General features: G+C 44.7%; 2 protein-coding genes across 5 annotated transcripts; both read left to right on the top strand.

Moving 5' to 3' along the window:
• The first annotated feature begins 1,311 nt into the window (after positions 1-1,311).
• Positions 1,312-8,908, top strand: LOC138957986 (uncharacterized). Of its 4 annotated transcripts, none has more exons than XM_070329008.1 (3): positions 1,312-1,601; positions 5,054-5,252; positions 6,517-8,908. In XM_070329008.1, the coding sequence occupies exons 2-3, from the start codon at positions 5,135-5,137 to the stop codon at positions 6,822-6,824; spliced, it is 426 nt and encodes a 141-aa protein (XP_070185109.1). In that variant the 5' UTR covers positions 1,312-1,601; positions 5,054-5,134; the 3' UTR covers positions 6,825-8,908. The 4 variants fall into 4 exon arrangements, with proteins under 4 accessions (XP_070185109.1, XP_070185107.1, XP_070185106.1 ...); XM_070329006.1 differs by having other exon boundaries at positions 1,313-1,601; positions 5,065-5,252; XM_070329005.1 differs by lacking the exon at positions 1,312-1,601 and adding an exon at positions 1,619-1,766 and having other exon boundaries at positions 5,065-5,252.
• A 12,121-nt stretch (positions 8,909-21,029) lies between these two features.
• LOC138957030 (uncharacterized) lies at positions 21,030-25,249 on the top strand. The gene is made up of 2 exons (XM_070328205.1): positions 21,030-21,938; positions 23,301-25,249. Exons 1-2 carry the CDS (start codon positions 21,030-21,032, stop codon positions 25,140-25,142), a joined length of 2,751 nt encoding a protein of 916 aa, XP_070184306.1. The 3' UTR covers positions 25,143-25,249.
• The last annotated feature ends 2,005 nt before the right edge of the window (positions 25,250-27,254 follow it).

Here is a 27,254-nt window from a genome sequence, read left to right as displayed (position 1 = left end):
TGCAGTCCCAAGTAACCAGCACCGTCTCAAACATACACCAACACTCATCTATGAACAATGGAACAAATGCAGTCCCAAGTAACCAGCACCGTCTCAAACATACACCAACAATCATCTATGAACAAGGGAACAAATGCAGTCCCAAGTAACCAGCACCGTCTCAAACATACACCAACAATCATCTATGAACAAGGGAACAAATGCAGTCCCAAGTAACCAACACCGTCTCAAACATACACCAACAATCATCTATGAACAAGGGAACAAATGCAGTCCCAAGTAACCAGCACCGTCTCAAACAAAGACAATGATCAGAAGCGGCCCAGGACTGATGGGTTGTTTCACAGCAAATACTTTCTGAAGATGTGTGAATTTAGTTTGCAACTGAAAGACGACAAGAAAGTTCAACTGCGTAAAGTCTGTTGACGAGAAAATTCAAACAAAGGGGGCTCAAAATCTCAGATATTTCTTTCCGTGTGTTTTCAGTTTAGTTTTCAAAATTCCGTGAAATGAGAGACTGAGTAGCAGTAGCTGGGGAGAATAAGAGAGGAAACTACGCGAGCAGTAAAACTGACTGAGAGCAATGGCTATATATGGGCGAATAGTATTACTTTGCAAAAGCATTTATAATTTTTCCCCAGAATATAACCACGTCATGTCCCAAATAGACTCTAGTTTTGGGGACAGAAAAACCAAGCTAGCATTGCACTTTACAAAAATGAAGATATTTGGAACGGCGATTGAGGCATGAAAAGCCATGCACCAACTGTACTGTAGCTTAATTGATCTGTCGCATATGAAAAGATCATTGTGAGATGTTCTCAAAGGATGTTGTCGCCTGTCGCTATCGGAGAGATTCTCTGGCAGTGGTGGCGATGCCGGCACCCTTTTCCCTCTTTTGGAAATGAATTGGTATTTCATCCGTTGGAGGCCATGATTCACGAGAGGTTCGTCCCCTTGAAGGTACATGTATGAATGTAGAACAACGTTTCAGTCAGCAAAACTAAATCCAGGGTGTTGAATTGTCTTGTTGCACTCGTGCATGTTTTGTCTATTGTTTGCAGGACTGAGCATTGTTGCATAACTCTTTGAGATAGTCAGACGCAGTGGCGGGCGTTGTGGCATTATTGACAGGGACAATACAGATCTGTTTATTAGAATGTACTGTTGTCAAGTTATTCAGTCTTGGCACCCCGCATCGTAGGTTAAACGAGGAACACTCATGTGTCTGTGGCCAACAATAACAGAAATCTCCGTCTGTATACTTCTACCTCCTCTTTTTAAACTCCTGTTTCTTTTCTGTGCGAATTTTATAGACTGCGTAAGTCTTCTTTTGGTGGTGGTTGTGACCCATTCATGTGACATGTGCGAGCTCTGTCAAAGAACATTGGCAGGTAAGCTTCAATAAACGTTGTCCTGTGCGAAAGTAGCTTAAAACAGAAAGCGAAAGAAGTTCTCGGAAGCCTTGCATAATGTTCAACGTGAGTGATAACAGAAAGTAGAACCGTTCCAAGATTCACTCAATGCAGTCAGCCGCCATTTGTGTTTGACTGGAGGACGCAATCTACTATTTTCGTCTCTATTTCATTGCACTCAGGCCGGTAAGTTTTATAGCATGTTCTGTTATTTAACACTCAAAACATTACTAGACTGTGCAGGCATCCGCCATTTGTGTTTTGTTGTGGGACGCAACTTGAGAGAGCTGTGTGAACCTTCTGAATCAAGTACTGTCTCTTGTCTCTTTCCTGTTTGCCTTCGGATGGCGGGTAAGTTGGTTCGTAGTCTTGTGTATTTCAACATTGAAAGACTGTAACATCCATTTGTCACTGTTTGGCATTTGAAGGACGTAGATTCAAAACAGAAATGAGAACTGCAAGCTATTAAGTTAAACACACAGGAAGCGTACGGAGCCATGGTATTGCTTTACACATATTCCCTCCTATCCCAATCCTTCCTCCCCCCATTTAATTTCAGCCTTCATTCAGTTCTCAGCTTCATGCATGCTACCAAGTCAAAATGTACAGAAGACCTTTGTTGGAGTCAGTCTTAGTTAAGATGTGCACACAGCAGGGCGGTTCTTTACAATGTATCTTGGTTTGGTAATGATCATGAGTGGAAGCTGTTAATAGTGCCTCCGCCATCTTGGATTTGCTCCTTTGGAGTTTAACAAGAAATGACAAGGCAATAAAACAATTGAAGGGTACACGAAAGGGTGAATACGTTACAGGGAGAAAAACGAACAACTTAATATATGCATGATAAAGACATACAGCACTACATATAAAACAATGATAGCACAAACTACCATAATGAAAACGAATAACAGCAAAATAAATCAACTGTTCTACACAAGTGTTAAACTGGAAAGACTGCACAGTAGAAAAAAAATAGAATGCCTTGATGATCCTTTTAATATAAATATTACATTCAATAATGTTCGCTTCTTAGTTGTTTCAACTAACTGTTTACATTATGAATCGTGTGGGTTCCTTCCAAAATATAAAGTCACAAACTCCTTTCCTCTACCTGAGAATGAAGCGTGCGTCTGTGTTTGCAAACGATTTTTGTTTGTACAACAGACAAACGGTCACACAGACGTTTGTTGAAATAGAGGGGGAACCCCCCATTTTGAGACCAACACAATGTGTGACCCTCCACCACGAAATGAGTCGCATGTCACCTCGCGCGGCGTTCTGCGCTAGGGTTAATATAAGTCCGGGGAGTGTCTGGTAATAGTGTGAGGGTCACCTTAGTCACAGGCTTATAACTCAAACAGTTTTTGCTCTTTTCTAAAACGGTTTTCACCATTGGATAGAGCATACAAAACTCTTTAGGAACATGTAAAAATATGAAAATCATGCAAATATGATTGTGGTGGAGGGTCACAATTTTGAAAAAAAATCAGGCCTTAAAAAGGAGAGCGTATTTAAATGGAGGGACATTTCCCAAGGCTATGAACACAAAAATTAGAACAATTAAGGTCTTATTAGGGATGAGTCTATAATCATTGTAATGTTGGCACCAATAAGTAAAACACTCCATTTTAGGATAATTTTAAATTCAAAAACAAAACAATTCAGTGGTCGTTATTTGCCGTTTTCTTTATCAAAGTAAAATGGTCTCGTGACTGACGTATTTTGACACTTTGGCCACACAAAAAAAGTTGTATGTTTCTGGTCACCCGACCCTACCTAGTTTTTTTCCCGCCGACCCTAGACTTTTTTTTATTGCATTTAAAAAAAATTTAAAAAAAGCGTCAAAACGAAAGTAACAGACGGCAGACGACACAAGGGGGATAACTCCGCATCCCTTTTGTCTCATTTGTTTTGTAATGTGTTGTCTTTCTCTTTGCATAGTAAGTCCAGTCTCTTTGCGTCACTGTATAGTTATTTTCTACCCTGACCAAAAAACAAAAACAAAAAACAAAATCCCTACCTACCTACCCTATTTTTTGTAGCCATGTTACCAGAAACATACAACTTTTTTGTTTTGCCTTAACATAAAATCCAGAGACAATACGTCAGCATGAAGGTACAGAAGCAGCACTTGTAGGCTACTTGTGGTAACTTCGTGTTCTTTTCTAATTTCTTTTGCTTTTTGCTTTTTATTTTACTCCTACCTTCTTTAATGTAATAGTTTCTTCGATGTCGAAGTTCCCCCCCCCCCCCCCCCCCTTGAATTTTGAAATCAATGTCCATCATGTCCTTTTGAGCAACCATAAGTAAGTGAATAAGTGAAGGGGGAAAACCTTTAGATGTATATGCCGTAAAAAAAAAAAAAGGGGGGGGGGGGGGGAGGGATCAGTCGGTGGAATTCTTATGTGTTTAGCCATTTGTTCTTCGCGCGTATTTTTTTTTGGTTTTTTTTTTGGGGGGGGTGTTTGTGTGTTTGTTTGTTTGTTTGTTCCAACACTATCAATGCATGTTACGGTCTGCAGCAAACCCAGTGTCGGTCGGGGTACGTTTCAACTGAACTTTTTTTCCTTTCTTTATTTATCTTTATTTTGCATATCCCTGTAACACAGACCTTTTCGTGAATGTTTCATGGCAGTGCATGCCTGATGAACCTGTGAGAATGCGAAACATCGTTTCTCGAGAAATTACTTTTGGTTTGAAGGTGATCGACTGGTGATCTCATTTTCGTGATTGCGCCGACCCAGTTGGCAGTCGCTACGCTAACTGGTCTAAATTTAGACTAGACTGGATCAATACTTTAATGGCATTGAATCGCTGGGTCATTGGCGGTGTACATAATTCATTTTGAGCGACATGAATGTGATGACTAATTCGTGGGACCTCGATCATCGGGAATTCCCAGTGCCAAGAAAAACTGGATCGATGCGCAACAATATTGTACATGTATATTCTGTGATCCATGCATTGATCATAGAATACGTATGCACTGATTCAGCAGGTGCGCTTTGAATTTTTCACTGTTTTCTTTTGTTAGTTTGTTAAAAACCATGGCATGTCCTCTCGGGTCGTTTAGTGCAATGATCATTCTCATTTTCAAGCCTGCCCTCGCAACAACAACAAAATAAAATTAAAATTAAATAAATACAAACCTAGGAAGCAAAAGCGGGCCGGAAATCGGTTCATTGTGTCATATTCAGCGGCCAGTACTTTTCTAGCCAAGGTAGAAACCCCAATCATGCATCATATAAAAAAATTCAGCTGAGGCTTAATTAGTTATTTATTGTGCACAGACTTGAGCTTGGGCCTTTTCTGGTTTGCTTGTATGATGTCATTGAAAAGGGGATGTAAGCAGTGGTGCCTGCAAATGATACTAAAAATAGCACAGAGCAATGTTCGTTTAAGTTGTTTACAAGGTTGTAATTAAACACACTTGCGTGGAAGTTCATTGATATTTTTCAGTTGTGTATATGGCGTCCATCAAATAGTTCTGCAAAGAAGAATATTATGTACTCTTTTATTATTTTGTTTATAATATGTTTTATTTTATTTCGTTTTCTTCCTTGCCTGTTCTTTCTATTAGAGCCATTACGTCTTTGATCTAGTCACAATTGTCTGTCTTGGTTATGATGGTTGTCTAGTCACTGTGCAGGTACACACGTAGGCCTACATCACGTCGCCGTGCTTAAACTGTGACAGAGGTGCTTCACAAAACGGTCACCATGAGTTCCAAAGTCTCATTCTTCCACTACACAAGCACCAGTGGGCTGCACGCGATCATTTCGTCTGGTTACATACATGAGAGCAACCATGCCAGAAACCATGCCCACTTTGGCAAAGGTAAGCAGGAAGTGTTTCCTTGTTTCGACATCTTTCTTCCACGCGGCTAGCTTCCTCTCTTGTACTATCGTCATCATTGCCGTTGTCGTCATCGTTGTCGTCGTCGCTATCATCATCATCATCTCCTTCTTTGTCGTTATCTTTGTTGTAGTTGTTGTTTAAGACTATACACCTAAACATATTGCAGTGCACCCAAACCTGTAGTGCGGGTTGTATGCCATTGGATGAAAAATATTCATTCATTCATTTATCAAATTATTTATTTATTCATTCGCCACCTTCATTCATCCATCCATTCAGATTTCATCTCTCTATTGCCTCAGTTGTGAATTATGTGATGGAAGTAAGTATGTTATTTATACTTTTTAAGCTTTAAAACTAAGGGCAGTCCATAAATGGGGTTTCCTGGCAATACATTAACTCGTACTCCTACACCGGTAAAAAAAAAATTAATTTTTTTTTTAAAAAAAGGTGAACTTGTGCTTTTTTTTAATATTTTTTTTATCGTTACGCGTACATTTAAGAATAAAGAGCGTACATAATATACAGCGCCTATGAAGAAGCCAAGTAAGACGCACAAAACACTGCAGTCTGCCAATCTTTGTCAGTCTCCGTAATCATGCAGCCGTGCGATGCTGGTACAAGTCCCCGAGTTCTCTCCCTTTAACTGCATGGCAACTGTTGGACGGCTGATCGCAGTTTGACGTCATGTGTGTGCTCTCTTAGCTTCTGCAGTTTACATGACAGTACAGAAGCAGATCCAGAGAGCGGTGGTCACGTGACCCCTGTGAGATTGTTTTAATTAAATCCGAAAACTGCACCAGATATGCAATTCAAATGCTATTAATGGCATAGAAAGTTTGAATAGAATTGGTCGAATATGAATGTTTTTAACAGAGCAAAAACATTATTGCGACAGTTTCCTACCCCATCTAAAGCTTTTGTTTGCTGTGTTATTTCCTTCAAACTTGACATTAAAGGCACTCCCCTTGGCTGTCTGGCAGACTGTTTGGATCAAAGATTTCTTTTACAGGGTCACGTGACCGACGCTCAAATAAGGGTACCCAAAAACATAAGGTACAAATAAAAAACATCGACGGGGTACGCGAGCTGTCGCAATATGTTTTTGTTTTTTTAGTTTTTGTGTGTGCACAGTTTAGTTTATAAACAAAAAGGGGCTATGTTTGTTGTTGGTCAAGTTTAATTGACTACCACGTGACCTCAGTGCTCGATGTGGTTGTATCCCCTGTCTCCATGGGTGCAGGTACCTACGGGACGTCAATGTCCCCGAACGTAGGCCGCGGGAAAATCGCCAAAAACAACTGGGGCAGGCACGGCAAGTACTACATCAGGAAGGGCAAGATGGCGATGGCCATCGAGGTGAAAATCCCCAGCGACAAAGTCAAGAGAGCCAACCATCGCGGCCGTGACATCCTGGTGCACGAAGGACCCGTCAAGCTTAGCGACTACACGTACACAGAGTGGACGGTGCCTGCTACCGACTACTCGGCCTACTTCAGCGATTCTGATGATGATGGCGCCGACCTCTTTGACCTCCTCAGTATCTGGTAACCCTGAAAATGGGGACTGGTTCTTCTCTCGGATGCCAGGAGACTGATTCCGCACAATGTTTAGAACTCTCACTTCGCTTTATTTCTCTGCTGGTTCTTTCTGCATGCATTTACAAAACGTTGTTTTTGTGCACAACCTATGCGCTGGCTGAATCTCGTATCATGTAATTTTAGTCATCATCTTGTATCCGCGCAGTCTCTAGTCCAAGACCCTTTGCACCTCCCCCCCCCCCCCCCACCCTCCACTTCTGTTTGGCACAAATATGTAGCTTTTATTGATGTTGATGAACACATCTGCGTGAGACAAGGAATACCCACAATGTCTGTAAATCAAATTCTATATGACCTGAAGGTCACAATCAAACTGGTTAGGATGGAAAGGAATCGGATGTGCGAATCTATGATCTACTATACCGGAACCCCAAAGTGAGAAAAAGAGACCGTAACCCACGCATCAGTATAGAAAACGTTAAAATTAACTTGACGATTATATCGTCTGTTAATTGCATACACTGAAAACAACAACGGAGTGTTGTGAATGAATAACCAAAATAACGGGCTTTGCGCGGAAAGGTCGTGACCCCGTAAAACAAAGATGGGGATCATAGAGATCAAGCTTTGTATTGTACATCTGAAAGTAAAGACCAATTTTGTTATGTTTTAAACTGTCCCCCTTTTTTGGTCATTAAATTAAACAATATTCCTTTGGATAATATTGGCAACGTTCAAAAGCCTTGAAATTTTAATCAATTGTTTTCGTCGAAAAGAAAGAAAGTTTTATTGAAATTAGTACACGTTTTAAGTCTTCTGAATAAGTAGCAGTTGTAACAAGAGATGTACGATTATTGATTTTTACTGTTGATTGTTGTTGTTGTTTGTTTAGGTTATGACATTCAATTATAATCTGTTCTTGTTGTTTGTTAACGACCTATATTATGGTGTGACCTTGATTGTCAGGAATGTCAAGGCTCCCCAAACTGCGCGTCCCTGCGTCCTATACGCACAAGAAATCAAAAACACGTAATAGAAATTCCTGGCGGGGGTCCCGGGACGCACTAAACCTGAAAAGAGTGGGTCCTGGGACGCACTAAATGTCCTTCATCGTGCGTCCCGTAGGTACTGACTGTAAAAGTACAGGAAGTCAAGTAGAAAGTGTGTGTGTGTGTGTGTGTGTGTGTGTGTGTGTGTGTGTGTGTGTGTGTGTGTGTGTGTGTGTGTGTGTGTGTGTGTGTGTGTGTGTGTGTGTGTGTGTGTTTGTGTGTGTTTCATTCAACAAGGTATTGTTGGAATACCTTCCTGTAATACTCCGATGAAAACAGACATTTCATAGCACACTATGCTTGAACACAATGTATTATAAGTTCACCGGGGGCTTTGTGGCCTCTGGACCCTCGGGACCCTCGGGACCCTCTCAAACTCTGCTGATGGGGTCAATGAACCCTCTACAAATTAAAAGTGGGAGTCCCGGGACCCTGTAGAAGTCGTGGGGAGCCCTGAATGTGCTGTGTGTGATGTTAAATGTAACTATTTTCTCCATGCCCATAGAGGGCCCGTGGTCGAATGAAAACTGTGAAACCTTGATACTCATAATTTGGACAAACTATTGTAATATGCTTTATCATTATTTTATCAGCTGACTTTGATTCACTCCATCTATTGTAATATGCTTGATCATTATTTTAGATTATAGATCCATATACTTGCTTTCAAAAATCGAAACGAATTCGATGTTCTTAATTCTCACCAAGTTGTGATATTGGTTTTCAATCTGGGAATATGTGGTGAGGATTGGCTTGTGATTGGGCGCATCACTAAAAAAAAAACCGTTAAAAAAAGTGCGTACAGTTACAATGCAACAGCTTTTTCATTTACTGCACATGTTACCACCAGTATTTTTATAAGCTGATTTTCATTCTCTCAGTGTATTCTTATGCAGTGCCACGCTTTTAATTGGTGTATAGACACTAAGTAATCTACTAATCAGTCGCAAGTATTGGTTCGTGCTGTGTGCTTGTCTGTCAATGGACGAATTTCAATTTATACACTTATTTTGTACCAAAAGAATAAATGTTTGAAGAACAATAAGCCTGTGTGAGAACGGGTTAGTGTGTTCGTGTGTGTGTGTGTGTGTGTGTGTGTGTGTGTGTGTGTGTGTGTGTAACGATGACCAGAAAAAAGCAGCTTCGCAAATTACAATACTGACACTTAAGAATTACAGATTACGTAGTGCGCACACACACACACACACACACACACACACACACACACACACACACATACACACACACACACACACACACACACACATTAAATTTGCACTAAAACCTCCCCAATCGTTACACATTGACCAAATAAGGCAGCAGGAACCCCACCTCGCCGATGTAGGCATTTATCGATCCGCCGTGAACTGACGTACCGATCTACCTACACTCAAGATGTGCACAGCAATTAATTAGTCATACAAAGCGTGAACCAAGATTAATTTAGCGTCAGTAATAAGATTATTGACAGAAAATCAAATGAAGAAGCAACAGCTTGAATGTATTGATGATCTAAACACACATACCATAGATGTCTGTCCTTTGACTTCTCTCAATCACTGTGTACAGGCGCTCGTCTTTTGCACGTGAAGACCGAGATTTGTCACACGTTCGCCCGCCGGTCTCTAAACTAGAAACGTTATTATATAATGAAACATAATCATATTCCAAATTTACATGGATTCTTTTGTTGTATTCTTCATTCTTGATCTAATTTCTGTTTCGCAAAGAAAAAAAACTAACCCTAACCCTAATTTCAAGGCACATCGATACCGTCCATTGTAAACGATTCGACTGACCATCTCAGATGTCGCCAGGCTTTTACATGGGATGAGACCAGCCCTCCACTTGGTCACATACCTTTTACATGGGATAAGACCATCCCTCCACTTGGTCACTTACCTTTTACATGGGACAAGACCATCCCTCCACTTGGTCACATACCTTTTACATGGGATAAGACCATCCCTCCACTTGGTCACATACCTTTTACATGGGATAAGACCATCCCTCCACTTGGTCACATACCTTTTACATGGGATAAGACCATCCCTCCACTTGCAAACATACCTTTTACATGGGATAAGACCATCCCTCCACTTGCATTGGTCACACCTTTTACATGGGATAAGACCATCCCTCCACTTGCATTGGTCACATACCTTTTACATGGGACAAGACCATCCCTCCACTTGGTCACATACCTTTTACATGGGACAAGACCATCCCTCCACTTGGTCACATACCTTTTACATGGGATAAGACCATCCCTCCACTTGCATTGGTCACATACCTTTTACATGGGATAAGACCATCCCTCCACTTGCATTGGTCACATACCTTTTACATGGGAAAAGACCATCCCTCCACTTGGTCACATACCTTTTACACGGGATAAAACCATCCCTCCACTTGGTCACATACCTTTTACATGGGATAAGACCATCCCTCCACTTGCAAACATACCTTTTACATGGGATAAGACCATCCCTCCACTTGGTCACATACCTTTTACATGGGATAAGACCATCCCTCCACTTGCAAACATACCTTTTACATGGGATAAGACCATCCCTACACTTGGCCACATACCTTTTACATGGGATAAGACCATCCCTCCACTTGCAAACATACCTTTTACATGGGATAAGACCATCCCTCCACTTGATCACATACCTTTTACATGGGATAAGACCATCCCTCCACTTGATCACATACCTTTTACATGGGATAAGACCATCCCTCCACTTGATCACATACCTTTTACATGGGATAAGACCATCCCTCCTCTTGCAAACATACCTTTTACATGGGATAAGACCATCCCTCCTCTTGCAAACATACCTTTTACATGGGATAAGACCATCCCTCCACTTGGTCACATACCTTTTACATGGGATAAGACCATCCCTCCACTTGCAAACATACCTTTTACATGGGATAAGACCATCCCTCCACTTGCATTGGTCACATACCTTTTACATGGGAAAAGATCATCCTTACATTCGGTCACATACCTTTTACATGGGAAAAGATCACCCCTCCTCTTGCAAACATACCTTTTACATGGGATAAGACCATCCCTCCTCTTGCAAACATACCTTTTACATGGGATAAGACCATCCCTCCACTTGCAAACATACCTTTGACATGGGATAAGACCATCCCTCCACTTGGTCACATACCTTTTACATGGGATAAGACCATCCCTCCACTTGGTCACATACCTTTTACATGGGACAAGACCATCCCTCCACTTGGTCACATACCTTTTACATGGGACAAGACCACCCCTCCTCTTGGTCACATACCTTTTACATGGGATAAGACCAACCTTTTACATGGGATAAGACCATCCCTCCACTTGGTCACATACCTTTTACATGGGATAAGACCATCCCTCCACTTGGTCACATACCTTTTACATGGGACAAGACCATCCCTCCACTTGGTCACATACCTTTTACATGGGACAAGACCACCCCTCCACTTGGTCACATACCTTTTACATGGGACAAGACCACCCCTCCTCTTGGTCACATACCTTTTACATGAGACAAGACCATCCCTCCACTTGGTCACATACCTTTTACATGGGACAAGACCATCCCTCCACTTGGTCACATACCTTTTACATGGGACAAGACCACCCCTCCACTTGGTCACATACCTTTTACATGGGACAAGACCACCCCTCCACTTGGTCACATACCTTTTACATGGGACAAGACCACCCCTCCGCTTGGTCACATACCTTTTACATGGGACAAGACCATCCCTCCACTTGGTCACATACCTTTTACATGGGACAAGGCCATCCCTCCACTTGGTCACATACCTTTTACATGGGACAAGACCACCCCTCCACTTGGTCACATACCTTTTACATGGGACAAGACCACCCCTCCACTTGGTCACATACCTTTTACATGGGACAAGACCACCCCTCCACTTGGTCACATACCTTTTACATGGGACAAGACCATCCCTCCACTTGGTCACATACCTTTTACATGGGACAAGACCACCCCTCCACTTGGTCACATACCTTTGACATGGGACAAGACCACCCCTCCACTTGGTCACATACCTTTTACATGGGACAAGACCACCCCTCCACTTGGTCACATACCTTTTACATGGGACAAGACCACCCCTCCACTTGGTCACATACCTTTTACATGGGACAAGACCATCCCTCCACTTGGTCACATACCTTTTACATGGGATAAGACCACCCCTCCACTTGGTCACATGACTTTTACATGGGACAAGACCATCCCTCCGCTTGGTCACATACCTTTTACATGGGATAAGACCACCCCTCCACTTGGTCACATGACTTTTACATGGGACAAGACCATCCCTCCACTTGGTCACATACCTTTTACATGGTACAAGACCATCCCTCCACTTGGTCACATGACTTTTACATGGGACAAGACCATCCCTCCACTTGGTCACATACCTTTTACATGGTACAAGACCATCCCTCCACTTGGTCACATACCTTTTACATGGGACAAGACCACCCCTCCACTTGGTCACATACCTTTTACATGGGACAAGACCACCCCTCCACTTGGTCACATACCTTTTACATGGGACAAGACCACCCCTCCACTTGGTCACATACCTTTGACATGGGACAAGACCATCCCTCCACTTGGTCACATACCTTTTACATGAGACAAGACCACCCCTCCTCTTGGTCACATACCTTTTACATGGGATAAGACCACCCCTCCACTTGGTCACATACCTTTTACATGGGATAAGACCATCCCTCCACTTGGTCACATACCTTTTACATGGGATAAGACCACCCCTCCACTTGGTCACATACCTTTCACATGGGACAAGACCATCCCTCCAATTGGTCACATACCTTTTACATGGGACAAGACCATCCCTCCACTTGGTCACATACCTTTTACATGGGACAAGACCATCCCTCCACTTGGTCACATACCTTTTACATGGGACAAGACCATCCCTCCACTTGGTCACATACCTTTTACATGGGACAAGACCATCCGTCCACTTGGTCACATACCTTTTACATGGGACAAGACCATCCCTCCACTTGGTCACATACCTTTCACATGGGACAAGACCATCCCTCCACTTGGTCACATACCTTTTACATGGGATAAGACCATCCCTCCACTTGGTCACATACCTTTTACATGGGACAAGACCATCCCTCCACTTGGTCACATACCTTTGACATGGGATAAGACCACCCCTCCACTTGGTCACATACCTTTTACATGGGATAAGACCATCCCTCCACTTGGTCACATACCTTTGACATGGGACAAGACCATCCCTCCACTTGGTCACATACCTTTGACATGGGACAAGACCATCCCTCCACTTGGTCACATACCTTTTACATGGGACAAGACCATCCCTCCACTTGCAAACATACCTTTTACATGGGATAAGACCATCCCTCCACTTGGTCACATACCTTTTACATGGGACAAGACCATCCCTCCACTTGGTCACATACCTTTCACATGGGACAAGACCATCCCTCCACTTGGTCACATACCTTTGACATGGGACAAGACCATCCCTCCACTTGGTCACATACCTTTGACATGGGACAAGACCATCCCTCCACTTGGTCACATACCTTTGACATGGGATAAGACCATCCCTCCACTTGGTCACATACCTTTTACATGGGATAAGACCATCCCTCCACTTGGTCACATACCTTTTACATGGGATAAGACCACCCCTCCACTTGGTCACATACCTTTTACATGGGACAAGACCATCCCTCCTCTTGGTCACACACCTTTTACATGGGATAAGACCACCCCTCCACTTGGTCACATACCTTTTACATGGGACAAGACCATCCCTCCACTTGGTCACATACCTTTTACATGGGACAAGACCACCCCTCCACTTGGTCACATACCTTTCACATGGGACAAGACCATCCCTCCACTTGGTCACATACCTTTTACATGGGACAAGACCATCCCTCCACTTGGTCACATACCTTTTACATGGGACAAGACCATCCCTCCACTTGGTCACATACCTTTTACATGGGACAAGACCATCCCTCCACTTGGTCACATACCTTTTACATGGTACAAGACCATCCCTCCACTTGGTCACATGACTTTTACATGGGACAAGACCATCCCTCCGCTTGGTCACATACCTTTTACATGGGATAAGACCACCCCTCCACTTGGTCACATACCTTTTACATGGGACAAGACCATCCCTCCACTTGGTCACATACCTTTTACATGGGACAAGACCATCCCTCCACTTGGTCACATACCTTTTACATGGGACAAGACCATCCCTCCACTTGGTCACATACCTTTTACATGGGACAAGACCATCCCTCCACTTGGTCACATACCTTTTACATGGGACAAGACCATCCCTCCACTTGGTCACATACCTTTCACATGGGACAAGACCACCCCTCCACTTGGTCACATACCTTTTACATGGGACAAGACCATCCCTCCACTTGGTCACATACCTTTTACATGGGACAAGACCATCCCTCCACTTGGTCACATACCTTTTACATGGGACAAGACCATCCCTCCACTTGGTCACATACCTTTTACATGGGACAAGACCATCCCTCCACTTGGTCACATACCTTTTACATGGGACAAGACCATCCCTCCACTTGGTCACATACCTTTTACATGGGACAAGACCATCCCTCCACTTGGTCACATACCTTTTACATGGGACAAGACCATCCCTCCACTTGGTCACATACCTTTTACATGGGACAAGACCATCCCTCCACTTGGTCACATACCTTTTACATGGGACAAGACCATCCCTCCACTTGGTCACATACCTTTGACATGGGACAAGACCACCCCTCCACTTGGTCACATACCTTTTACATGGGACAAGACCATCCCTCCACTTGGTCACATACCTTTTACATGGGACAAGACCATCCCTCCACTTGGTCACATACCTTTTACATGGGACAAGACCATCCCTCCACTTGGTCACATACCTTTTACATGGGACAAGACCATCCCTCCACTTGGTCACATACCTTTTACATGGGACAAGACCATCCCTCCACTTGGTCACATACCTTTTACATGGGACAAGACCATCCCTCCACTTGGTCACATACCTTTTACATGGGACAAGTCCCTGCCTCCACTTGGTCACATACCTTTTACATGGGACAAGACCATCCCTCCACTTGGTCCGTTGTTATGTCAAGGGCCCCCTGCTCAGTTACGTGGCGCACCCGTTGTTATGTCAAAGGCCCCTGCTCAGTTACGTGGCGCACCCGTTGTTATGTCAAAGGCCCCTGCTCAGTTACGTGGCGCACCCGTTGTTATGTCAAAGGCCCCTGCTCAGTTACGTGGCGCACCCGTTGTTATGTCAAAGCTACTGTTCCTTGACTCTCGTGTTAGTGTCATGTTCACTACCAATTATCTGACGCCAGTTTCGTAGAGGCATAAATTGCTTGCAGCTAGCCTCTCGCTTTGCAAGACGGCAAGAGTGTATGTGAAACGATTTTGTCACTAGCTAGGCAAGAATTAACCACGATTGGTTGACACCGAACGAGTCGTCTGCACTCAACGCGCAAAGATCCTGTTGCTACAATCTCAATGTATGTCTCTGCTACAATAGACCTTTTCGTTATCTGAGCAGTTCTCGCGAGACACGCTCTTTGTTATGCTTTGAACGTCGCGAGAACTTCGAACCTTGGCTTTTGCAGCACGCGCAATGTCGCTGTACCACATGCTTTGCTATGCTTTGCTATGCTCTGAATTTTGCGAGAGATTACGAGAGCTTGGAATACCGATAGGGTCTATATCCCTGCTCCACGGCATGCTCGCCTACTCTCGCCAAATCCCACAAGCCTTCCTCGCGGCGAGAAGTCACAACGAAACGCTACTTCCTCGCCCGACTCGCCAAATCTGGCCACTGAGAAACGGGGGACTGTGCAGGCTTTACCGTGGGATGAATGCTTCCTTCCACCGACAAACATGGTACATGCCAACACGCGACAGCTTGCTGCTTCCTGTGCAGAGCAGGAATTGTAGTGAGGATATGCTTTACATATTGATTTCAATATTCACAATTTTGTTTAATCTATTTCATTTTGTTTAGGCTGCATGAATTCTTCAGATTGACATAGGTGTCAGTTGCAAAACAATTTTAACAACAAAAAACGCAAAATAAAGCAGAAAAAGCTGCTAGGCTGTTGATTTGGGTGTTTGTCCAAGTGGAAAGAATACATTGTTGCTCTCATACCATGCTTGTTTAACACTGAAACATGCGTGTGATCGAGTACACGTGAAAGGTGGCACCTTTAAGTTGGGCACATTATGTCATGTTAACATCAGCAGTACTAACACGCTAATCAAGGATTACATCACCTTCGTGTGTGTGTGTCTGTGTGTGTGTGTTTGTGTGTGTGTGAGTGTGTGTGTGCGTCTGTGTGTTTGTGTGTGTGTGCGTGCGTGTATGTGTGTGTGTGCGTGTGTATTTGTGTGTCTGTGTGTTTGTGTGTCTGTGTGTCTGTGTATTTGTGTGTCTGTGTGTTTGTGTGTCTGTGTATTTGTGTGCCTGTGTGTCTGTGTGTCTGTGTATTTGTGTGTTTGTGTGTCTGTGTGTGTGTGTGTGCGTGCGTGTCTGTGTGTGCGTGCGTGCGCGTGCGTGTGTGTGTGTGTGTTTGTGTGTGTGTGTGACAGTGTGTGTATGTGTGTCTGTGTGTGTGTGTGTGCGTGTGTGTGTGTGTGTGTGTGCGTGCGTGTCTGTGTGCGCGTGCGTGCGCGTGCGTGTGTGTGTGTGTGTGCGCGCCCGCTGTTGCCAAATGAGACATTTAGAAATGCGAGCCAGCGTCGCTGCCCATTTACGGCATCTCTGCCTATTCACAGATATTGTGCGATATTTCCATTGTAACCTGATCGCAGGTAAGGCTGGCAGAAAAACACACTCAGAAATTAAGTACACTGACAAAAACAGTCGCGTCTGTCCACAAACGGCTGTTGACGCAGGCAATAAAACACAACAAGTACTTTATTCGACAATAACGCAGATGGCGAAACAAGTCGTGAGACAAAGTATAGGTAATGTTAAATAATCAAGCCTGGGTGGAGAGATTCTTGTAACAAAATCACCTAAAGGTTTTATTTGATGACTCTTTTACCAAACTCAGACGACGTTTAGGACTTCTTAAAGTGGCTAGACTCGCTTAAAGTTACTTTGTTCAGTTTAACAAACACACCGACAACCACTCATCTTTGTGGGCTGTCGCGAGGGATACGAGCGTCCTTCCACTTGACCACACATCTTTGTGGGCTGCCGCGAGGGATACGAGCGTCCTTCCACTTGACCACACATCAAAAGTCAACGGCCTGGCTGCTTTCTGTGCACGTGGGAGTTTTGTGATTATGTCATTTAGCACATTGACACTGGTGTCAGCTAAACAAATACATTTTTAAAAAGCCGACCCTCCATTTATTGTTTCGGTGCGTGACCCGTACTTGAGGGTAGGAGTGGTCATATCCCATATAAAGTCTGGACCGTACTTGAGGGTAGGAGTGGTCATATCCCATATAAAGTCTGGACCGTACTTGAGGGTAGGAGTGGTCATATCCCATAATTTATAAAGTCTGCAGGGTAGGAGTGGTCCTATCCCATAATTTATAAAGTCTGCAGGGTAGGAGTGGTCATATCCCATATAAAGTCTGGACCGTACTTGAGGGTAGGAGTGGTCATATCCCATATAAAGTCTGGACAGATCTTAAAAAAAACACAAAAAAACTTGACACAGAAATATGTAAAACACCGTTTCTTATTAAGGGATTGATTGAACTTTGACCCACAGGTGTGGTATGACCCCTTTCATAATAGGTTACTCTAAATTCTCGTGTCATGCGTGCCACCTAAAACTCCTGTGCAAGCGTTTTACACAAAAATTAAAAATAAAAAAACACCCACACACACTGCCCACCGCAGCGTTCAAGCATTGCTCAAGTAACAATTGTGTTGGGACGTAATGGTACGGGGACGTAATGGGATTCCTTTATGGGACGTATCGAGATGCAATTTTCTTGGGACCTATCGACACGCAATTTTGTTGGGGCGCAATGGTACGGGACGCAATGGCACTGGGACCCAATGGTATTGGGACCCAATGGGATTGCTTAATGGGACGCAATGAGACGGCATTTTTGGGGGACGCAATGGTACTGGGACACAATGGTACTGGGACGTATTGGCATGACCCCGTTTGTTCTAGGCAACTAAGCGCAGCAATGATTGTTCAAAATGTCAAACTGTCCCTTTTTGTATACAGACGTGACTAACTGGTGTCCTTAATAGCGTATAGTAACTCCTCAAATGACACGTTTACGTTCTTAGTCGGAAGACGCCGTCGGAGAGGTCCTTTAAATTAGTTCATGATCTTAGTATGTGATCTTATACTAATTAATGAACTTCTGGTAAAAACTAGTTCTGGTCTCTGAAGGATAATATTAATTGCCCAAGAGCCGCACCCTGTTACGTGTTTACGGCCCCTTCGTCGTTTCAATAAAATGGCTACGTTATGCCACATCTGACAAACTCGTAAGTTGCCGTTGGTGATGACGGGCGCGAGACATTGACTAAAGACTACGATGACAGTTAGAAAACAACTTTATGTGAATAGAGGCGTTAGACTATGAGAGGTTGACGGAAGGAACAGACACACATTTTGTGAGTGAGAGATTCACGGGACGTACAGTCTGGCCGGGGAGCAAGTGGATGACGTGTTTCATTATTTAAAAAAATCTAGGCAACTTTTAAAAAGCGTTCAAGAAGAAAAGTTGTTTAGGACGATTAGTACTATCTTTAGTTAAACTGGCTTGTTTCTAGCTTTCGCAGTTTGAGCCCTGTACTCGTAAATTTTCAGAAATGAAGACTGAGGAAATAAACCCCACATTAATACCCGAAACGAGCCAATGTCATATTTTGATTTGAACTCTCGTGCCAGACGGGCGCAGTGGCGTGAGGGTAAGAGTAAGACGTCGGCCTCATAATCGGGAGGTCGTGAGTTCGAATCCCGGTCGCTGCCCCCTGGTGGGTTAAGAGTGGAGATTTTTCCGATCTCCCAGGTCAACTTATGTGCAGACCTGCTAGTGACTTAACACCCTTCGTGTGTACACGCAAGCCGCACAAGACCAAGTGCGCACGGAAAAGATCCTGTAATCCATGTCAGAGTTCGGTGGGTTATAGAAAAACGAAAATACCCAGCATGCCTCGCCCGAAATCGGCGTATGCTGCCTAAATGGCGGAGTTCACTCGTGCTAAAAACATGAGTGAACGTGGGAGTCTAAGCCCATAAACAAAGAAGAAGAAGAACTGACTCTCGTGCTTCGTAAAACTGTCACGCTCATTGGACAGAATATGACTGAGGAATGCAATGACAAATAATTAGACAGGCGTGAAAAAAACGTGCACCCGGCACAGCAGAGAGGTCAGTGGAGTGTGTTACTGAGGCTCGTTCGGGGTTGAAATGTACGCACTTTGTGTCGTATCACTCAAAAATGCTACTGGCGTAGAGCAAACAAGTCGCGTAAGGCGAAATTACTACATTTAGTCAAGTAGCTGCCATTTTTCAGCAAGACCGTATACTCGTAGCATCGTCAGTCCACCGCTCATGGCAAAGGCAGTGAAAATGACAAGAAGAGCGGGGTAGTAGTTGCGCTAAGAAGGATAGCACGCTTTTCTGTACCTCTCTTTGTTTTAACTTTCTGAGCGTGTTTTTAATCCAAACATATCATATCTATATGTTTTTGGAATCAGGAACCGACAAGGAATAAGATGAAAGTGTTTTTAAATTGATTTGGACAATTTAATTTTGATAATAATTTTTATATATTTAATTTTCAGAGCTTGTTTTTAATCCGAATATAACATATTTATATGTTTTTGGAATCAGCAAATGATGGAGAATAAGATAAACGTAAATTTGGATCGTTTTATAAATTTTTATTTTTTTTTACAATTTTCAGATTTTTAATGACCAAAGTCATTAATTAATGTTTAAGCCACCAAGCTGAAATGCAATACCGAACCCCGGGCTTCGTCGAAGATTACTTGACCAAAATTTCAACCAATTTGGTTGAAAAATGAGGGCGTGACAGTGCCGCCTCAACTTTCACGAAAAGCCGGATATGACGTCATCAAAGACATTTATCAAAAAAATGAAAAAAACGTATGGGGATTTCATACCCAGGAACTCTCATGTCAAATTTCATAAAGATCGGTCCAGTAGTTTAGTCTGAATCGCTCTACACACACACACAGACACACACACACACACACACACATACACCACGACCCTCGTCTCGATTCCCCCCTCAACGTTAAAATATTTAGTCAAAACTTGACTAAATATAAAAACGATAAGGGATATCACTAAATCCTTTTAACACAAGATAGGACTAATCGTCGTAAACGTCTTTTCTTCTTTGGCACTATATAAAAGTTGCTTTGAGTTTTGTTAAATAATTAACAAGTCGCGTAAGGCGAAAATACAATATTTAGTCAAGTAGCTGTCGAACTCACAGAATGAAACTGAACGCAATGCCATTTTACTCGTAGCATCGTCAGGCCACCGCTCATGGCAAAGGCAGTGAAATTGACAAGAAGAGCGGGGTAGTAGTTGCGCTAAGAAGGATAGCACGCTTTTCTGTACCTCTCTTTGTTTTAACTTTCTGAGCGTGTTTTTAATCCAAACATATCATATCTATATGTTTTTGGAATCAGGAACCGACAAGGAATAAGATGAAAGTGTTTTTAAATTGATTTGGACAATTTAATTTTGATAATAATTTTTATATATTTAATTTTCAGAGCTTGTTTTTAATCCGAATATAACATATTTATATGTTTTTGGAATCAGCAAATGATGGAGAATAAGATAAACGTAAAGTTGGATCGTTTTATACATTTTTATTTTTTTTTACAATTTTCCGATTTTTAATGACCAAAGTCATTAATTAATTTTTAAGCCACCAAGCTGAAATGCAATACCGAACCCCGGGCTTCGTCGAAGATTACTTGACCAAAATTTGAACCAATTTGGTTGAAAAATGAGGGCGTGACAGTGCCGCCTCAACTTTCACGAAAAGCCGGATATGACGTCATCAAAGACACCAGATCTCTTCGGACACTATCCAGACGAAACGCTCGAGGCAGACAGCACGTTTTGTGGCCTAGGCAACTGCTGCCCCACGGGCCAAGAAGCAGGTGACTCGAGCTTTGCAAAGGCAGGTGAACACGCGGGCTGCCTCGCTCAGCCAGGAACGACAGCCTACGTTATCATGGGCTGTCCATCACACACTGTCAATCAAAGTCTGCGGGACGCCTGTGAGAACGGACAAGGCGAGTTCACGGTGGACGAACCCGTGACGGACAGGGTCACGAAGATCACGTACAAAAACCAGGACTGCGCCAAGTGTCACGGCGTTCGCTCTTTTCAGCCTTGGCCTTTGTCCGTCGCCTGCGAACACTTCCAGTACCTCTACCAAGTCAGGTCCGAGGTAGAGCTTCTTCGCCTGATCCGGGGCAACCGAGACGGTGGTAACGCTAGCGTGTGCAATTTGAACCACGAACCTCCACCGGGAGTCCCTGTAGTGGACTGCGACAAGAGTTTTTACCTCCGCAGGGGTAACGGCACTGTGTTGACGTCACCGCAACAATACAACGTCAGCATAACGCAAGGCACCATCATCGCAGTCTGCAACGTCACGGGACTGTGGGCTGACTTTGACGCGGACGTGCAGGCAGGGTGTGGGGAGTTCACGGGGCTGGCCTTTCGCGTAGTTGTCAGGGGAAGGTGGCCGAGACAGATGTACACCAATCTGTTCTGCGCCATGTGCAATGGCTTCCAACCCTTCTGGCGGCACCCTGGCCGTAGCGAGCGCTTTGTCCAGCGCGCTCTGCCTCTTCCCCTGACATTTCTACTGGGACTGCAGGACAGTGGAGAGGACATGATCCACGTTGAACAGACGACCTGCGCCGGTGGTCAGTGGTTTTCCTTTGATGTAAGTTTTATTTGAATATTTACGGCAGGGGATGGGGGCGGTGACTGCTATTCTGCACCTGACATCATGGCGGGTGACGGTTAGCTGAATATGTCATTTGTTTGCCATTTCGTAGGCTATATAGAGGTTACACCACGAGTGGTTTTTTATATGGCTTGTATTTCAGTCAAGACCAAGCGGATGAATATCGTTTTTGTCATCATTTTGGTTGTGCAACATAATGCACAATAACCCACAGGGAGACGAATTTTTAGAATTCAACTCCGGGCCACAAAGCATCGTCACAGTAGCTCGAGATAACACGTCAAACTTGTATGTGACGTCAAACGTAGCTTGTTGACGCTTTTCTTCCAGTCTGAAAATGTACAGAGCTGCGATCATACGTGTGAGTTCAGTAAGTGTTGAGCATATTTCTTTTCTTTTTAGGTGTTTATGACTTTTCGTTGTGGATTTTGCGATTACAGAGATAAGTTGCAAATTGACCATGAGTAGCCGCGGTAATTATCAACATTGATTCGGTCTTTGAGAGTGAATGCTTACAATCGTTGTCCTCGGAAACACAAATCCAAAGCCGCGATGGTTCCACACATCAAACAATCGGCCTGATTGGCTTTTACTTTGACAATCCACGTTTCACCTGAAAGCTCAAACCCATTCACCACCTCGATTTATTGCATGGGGAACATGAGATTTATTTCCCAGGTGTTTGTGAATGAAAACTCGTGAAAATGATGACAAAGTTGATTAGCAGGTTGCCTTTGATGTAGGGTTTTTAACACACTCTTTTCTTCGTATTTAAATTTGTCAAGTGCCTTGAATTGAAAAGGCTCCTTTCCTCTCCAAAAGTCCGGATACGAAAAACATAGATTAGATGAACAGGCGTGCAACGCACGATACGTACATCTCGCACTCTGTCGTTTTCAGGGAGAGCCAGTCTTTCCGTGACTTTTTAGCAACAAAAGGAGAATGCATTTTCAATGACGAAAGAAATTTTTCCTGCATAAACAACTGGCTTATTCAGGGCCGTTTACGATCCCTATTTTCAAACCGAGGTCATGTTATACCATAGACACAGTCATGATCCCAAGGCATGGTATTGGAAAGGGGCAGAGGGGAAAACGTAGCTATAATGAGACTAAAATAACTGTTTGAAAAATAAAAATGGCTGATTTTCCCCCTCCATGTCACACGCATTCCTTCTATGCTCTAACTAATGAAAGCGTGTGCCGTATTTCATGTTGAACCCTTTAGCACCGAATTCAACATTTTTGAATAATTATTATAATACTCACTGATTTTACGAAAAGGCTACCTTCACAAAATGTTCGTCAATACTTAAAACATTTCTCTGTTAACATTTAGAAGCGATGCCGAAACGTGAGCTGTCCAGCAGGGAAATCTCTGAACAAAACAAACAGCACGTGCACGACGGCGGTCAAGATGATCCGAGGCCTTGTGTACCAGCTGGACATCGTCCTCGTGCCCAAGCAACGCCTGCAACTGACCGTTTCAACGCCCAACGGGGAGGGCAGCACGCTACACAATGCCCTCGTGCAGACGTTTGAAGACAAGACGAGTGGACTGCTCGAGCGATACGTTCTGACCTTTGTCGGGTACAGCGAGTTCGTTGTGGTGATGAATGCCGATGGCATGTACATGACAGGATACGAGTTGAACAGGTTGAGGGTCTCCGCAAACATGACCGCCACCATTTCTAAGGAGAGAGATGAGGTGGAAGAAGCGCTGGTCAGCAACCTGTTGCTTCAGGACTGGGGAATGCTAGAGGTGACAGGTGAGACCGTCAACTTCACCCCGTCTTCCGTACACCACGAGTTGTTTGATATTCGGTATAACAACTCAAAACGAATGACCCCTGTTCACTTGTATTCCGATTATCCGTTCGTTTTCAAGCCGTATCCGAGTCCGTACATCCCACCACAACACAGAATCCAGCTGACTCGTTTGCTTACGTGTCCTTCGGTGGAGTTCGGGCCAACAGAGTTTCTCATCAATCCAGAAGACGATGCGAAGGACTTTCTCGGAGAAAACCATCCGCCGGAGCAAGACACGGAGAACTCGCCCGCGTCGCTTCCACCCGTGATAAAGGAGGAGACAACTTCAGACCCTGGCGTGTTGAAGAGGATGGCAGGGCAGTGGAGGGTGGCTTTGATGGGAAGACAGGTGTCGCTGCTCCACTCCCAGTTCTCGTGGGAGATTCGCCAGGACGGCGGCTTCGTGGTCTGTTTGGACACGCTGGAGGAGCTGCAAGCCAGACACAGACGGCGCAAGGCTGGTGGGTTTTCCTGGCAGTACGCTCTGTCCATGGCGGCCATTCCGCTCTCCATCCTCTGCCTCCTCGTCCTCCTCGTCGTCTACGCGCTACTCCCAGAACTGCGCACGCAGCCTGGCCTCAACACAATGGGCACGTGCACCACGCTGCTGCTGGCTCAGCTGTCACTGCTGCTGGCCTCGCACCGCGTCGTCTCCGGTGCATGGTGCACGGCTCTGGGCGTCTTGGTGCACCTGTCCTGGCTGAGCACGTTCTGCTGGACCTCGGTCTGCTCGGTGCACATGTACCGGGCGTTCTCCTGCAAGACGGACCGACGATGCGGACGTGGGAGCTACAAGGTGCTGGCACAGAGCGGGGCGGTGACCCTGCTGTTGCCTGGGGCCGTGGTGGCCGTGGTGGTGGCTGTGTCGTGGCAGCAGTCGGGCGGTCGTTCCATCGGCTACAGCAGAGCCACGTGCTACCTGCGTTCCCCCTTGGTGGTGGGGCTGTCCGTGCTCCTCCCTCTCTCCGTCATCCTGGCCTTCAACCTGCTCTTCTACTCCCTCACCGTCTACCGCATCCACAAGGTCACCACGCTGCAGGCGCGCGCCCAGAGCGAGACAGTGAGCGGCGGACAGCACGTGCGGGCGTGTCTTCGCCTGTCGCTCCTTACCGGGGTCACCTGGCTCTTCTCCCTCCTGTCCGAGAGCGTGGACCTGGACTGGCTGCGTGCTGTCTCCATCCTGGCCAACGGCGGGCAGGGCGTGCTTCTGCTGCTGTCGTACGTCACCACCAAGCGCGTGACGGACATGCTAATGACGCGGATGGGGTGCGGGTATGACGCCACCAAGGAAATCTGCACTGGGACGGCGGGGTTATCGGAGCAGAGCGATGTCGGGGTCCGGAGAACGCCAGTGTCTGATGGTGATGTCTGACCTGGTTATGAAGGGACAAGGACACATGTGTACACCTTTTCGTGCACGCCTGAAACGGTTCATACGGTCAAACAAAACACATAAGCGCACGAATACAAGCGCATAAATAAAAATGCGTATATTTGTTGTACATTTCATGTCTTTACGTAGCACACATAGCTTTATTTGCATGCACACACACACACACACACACACACACACACACACACACACACACACACACACACACACACACACACACACACACTGACGGGCACGCTAGCATGACCACACATATATACACACTACCTCTGTCTGTCTGTCTGTCTGTCTCTCTTTTTTTCTCTCTCTCTCTCTGACACACACACCCACACACACACACACACACACACACACACACACACACACACACACACACACTAATATACTTACGCTTGCAAACACTTTGCGACTAGTCATACATACCAACACAGTCACACGTATCATTACGTCACCACCCTGTCATTTTCGCGGGTTTACTGTCAAAAGACAGTATCGCCTTTCCTTTTCATATAGGAGATAAGGCCTTTTGTCAGAAAACCTTCGAACAAGCATCATTGTTTTGTGCATGGCTTACGAAGCTGCAAACGCTATGCACTAAACACAACACAACGATATCGACGACTTCGGCATGGTGAAATCCGCAGACCTGCCAAATTAACTGCAATGAGAGAAAACACGTCTGGTCCACGGGGACAACGATGGACAGCAAGCTGTGGGTCAGCACCAAGGACCCACGCCGTATATTCGGCTATACCGAGAGCGCACCTCCGGACCGCAGAGCTAAAGCGTTCCCGCCAACAACACGGTTAGTGTCCTCCATTCAAAGCAAACTCTTCGAAACTACCTCATCCTTTATTTATGGTTGTGTGGATGCATAAGGTAAGTATCTGGTCAGTACATGTGTGGTTTTTAGCGAGAAATATACACGCAAACGAACACACGAACCGGTTTGCTGTAGATCCGTCAGTATTTTAACATGTTCTTCCACTTTGATCTCATCCTACATGACCCCTTGTTGATAAATGTACTGCTAAGCCTAACTATTATTTCCATTGATGTGTCCCGCGAAAATGGGTGAATTTTCACCATTTTAAACGGTCTGGATTTTGCTAAAATTCAAAACGAAATGAAGCAGTCAAAACTGTGTGGTATCGCACCTCCGCAGCGCAGCCTGGATCGGAATAAAAATGCCTCCCTGTGTGAGACTACACAGAGCATGTTGATCATTGATTGAGCTAAAGAGTCCGCGTGCGGAGGCGCACGCTCGATATAGCCTTGAATATACGGGGTGGGACCTCGCACTGACAGATCACATTGTGTACCCCACGAGGCAACGGATAGAGACATAACCATCATCAAACGCTGAAGAAGGAGAAGAAGAAATCTGCATAACAGTATAACACAAGGAACTTAGTCGATAAATATCGACAGGGGGCCGACAAATGGTTTAAATGGGAAATGTGTGTATATGGGTGTGGGTTTGAAACAAACAAACAAACAAACCCATGTGAACCCCGGGCCGCAGGCCTTCGATGTAGTGATTGAAAAAAAAGGATGTTCTCAAATGGTTCAATTCTCATTTGGTCTGATTCTCAAATGGTACCGGTATACTCCCCCCCCCCCCCCCCTGGCCGCAGGCCTAGGAGTAAAATTTTATAGACACTGACCTTCTTCCCAGGGGTCATTGACCCAGTTTTAGCTATGAGAGGTGGTTCGCCCAGAGGCTGTAGAGTATACTGGGGCGGTCTCTTTGATGTCTTGAGAGGAAACTTGGCCAGGGTAGTACATGCACCAGAACTGGTGGACACCAAGGACAAACATGAAATCGAAGCAGTTTGCTTTCAGAGGGAACGGTCGTCAGCAACTCAAACTTCTCTGTTTTCTTTTTTTTTTTTAAATCTGACTTTCTTTGTGGCCCCCTGACTCCGCCCCCCTCCCTCTGTAAGGACCCCCCTCCACAAGGACCGATTTTTGTCAACATTTTAAAGGTCGCTAGAGAGGGGTTCCACTGTATGACCTAACCGCTACTGGCAGACGGCCTCAATCTTCACGCGCAAAGACGAGATTAATAGGTGCTCGGTTTTGGTATTT

The sequence above is a fragment of the Littorina saxatilis genome, linkage group LG2 (assembly GCF_037325665.1).
Source record: "Littorina saxatilis isolate snail1 linkage group LG2, US_GU_Lsax_2.0, whole genome shotgun sequence".
Classification (NCBI taxonomy): Eukaryota; Metazoa; Mollusca; class Gastropoda; order Littorinimorpha; family Littorinidae; genus Littorina; species Littorina saxatilis.
The sequence above is the reverse complement of the archived record's forward strand: the minus strand, read 5'-3'. Positions and strand labels throughout refer to the sequence as shown.

Bases quoted from the DNA above. Each gene is read 5' to 3' on its own strand.
- LOC138957986 (XM_070329008.1), top strand. From the start codon at position 5,135: ATGAGTTCCAAAGTCTCATTCTTCCACTACACAAGCACCAGTGGGCTG. The intron at 5,253-6,516 runs GTAAGCAGGAAG...CCATGGGTGCAG, and splicing joins CCATGCCCACTTTGGCAAAG to GTACCTACGGGACGTCAATG.
- LOC138957030 (XM_070328205.1), top strand. From the start codon at position 21,030: ATGACGTCATCAAAGACACCAGATCTCTTCGGACACTATCCAGACGAA. The intron at 21,939-23,300 runs GTAAGTTTTATT...GTTAACATTTAG, and splicing joins GTCAGTGGTTTTCCTTTGAT to AAGCGATGCCGAAACGTGAG.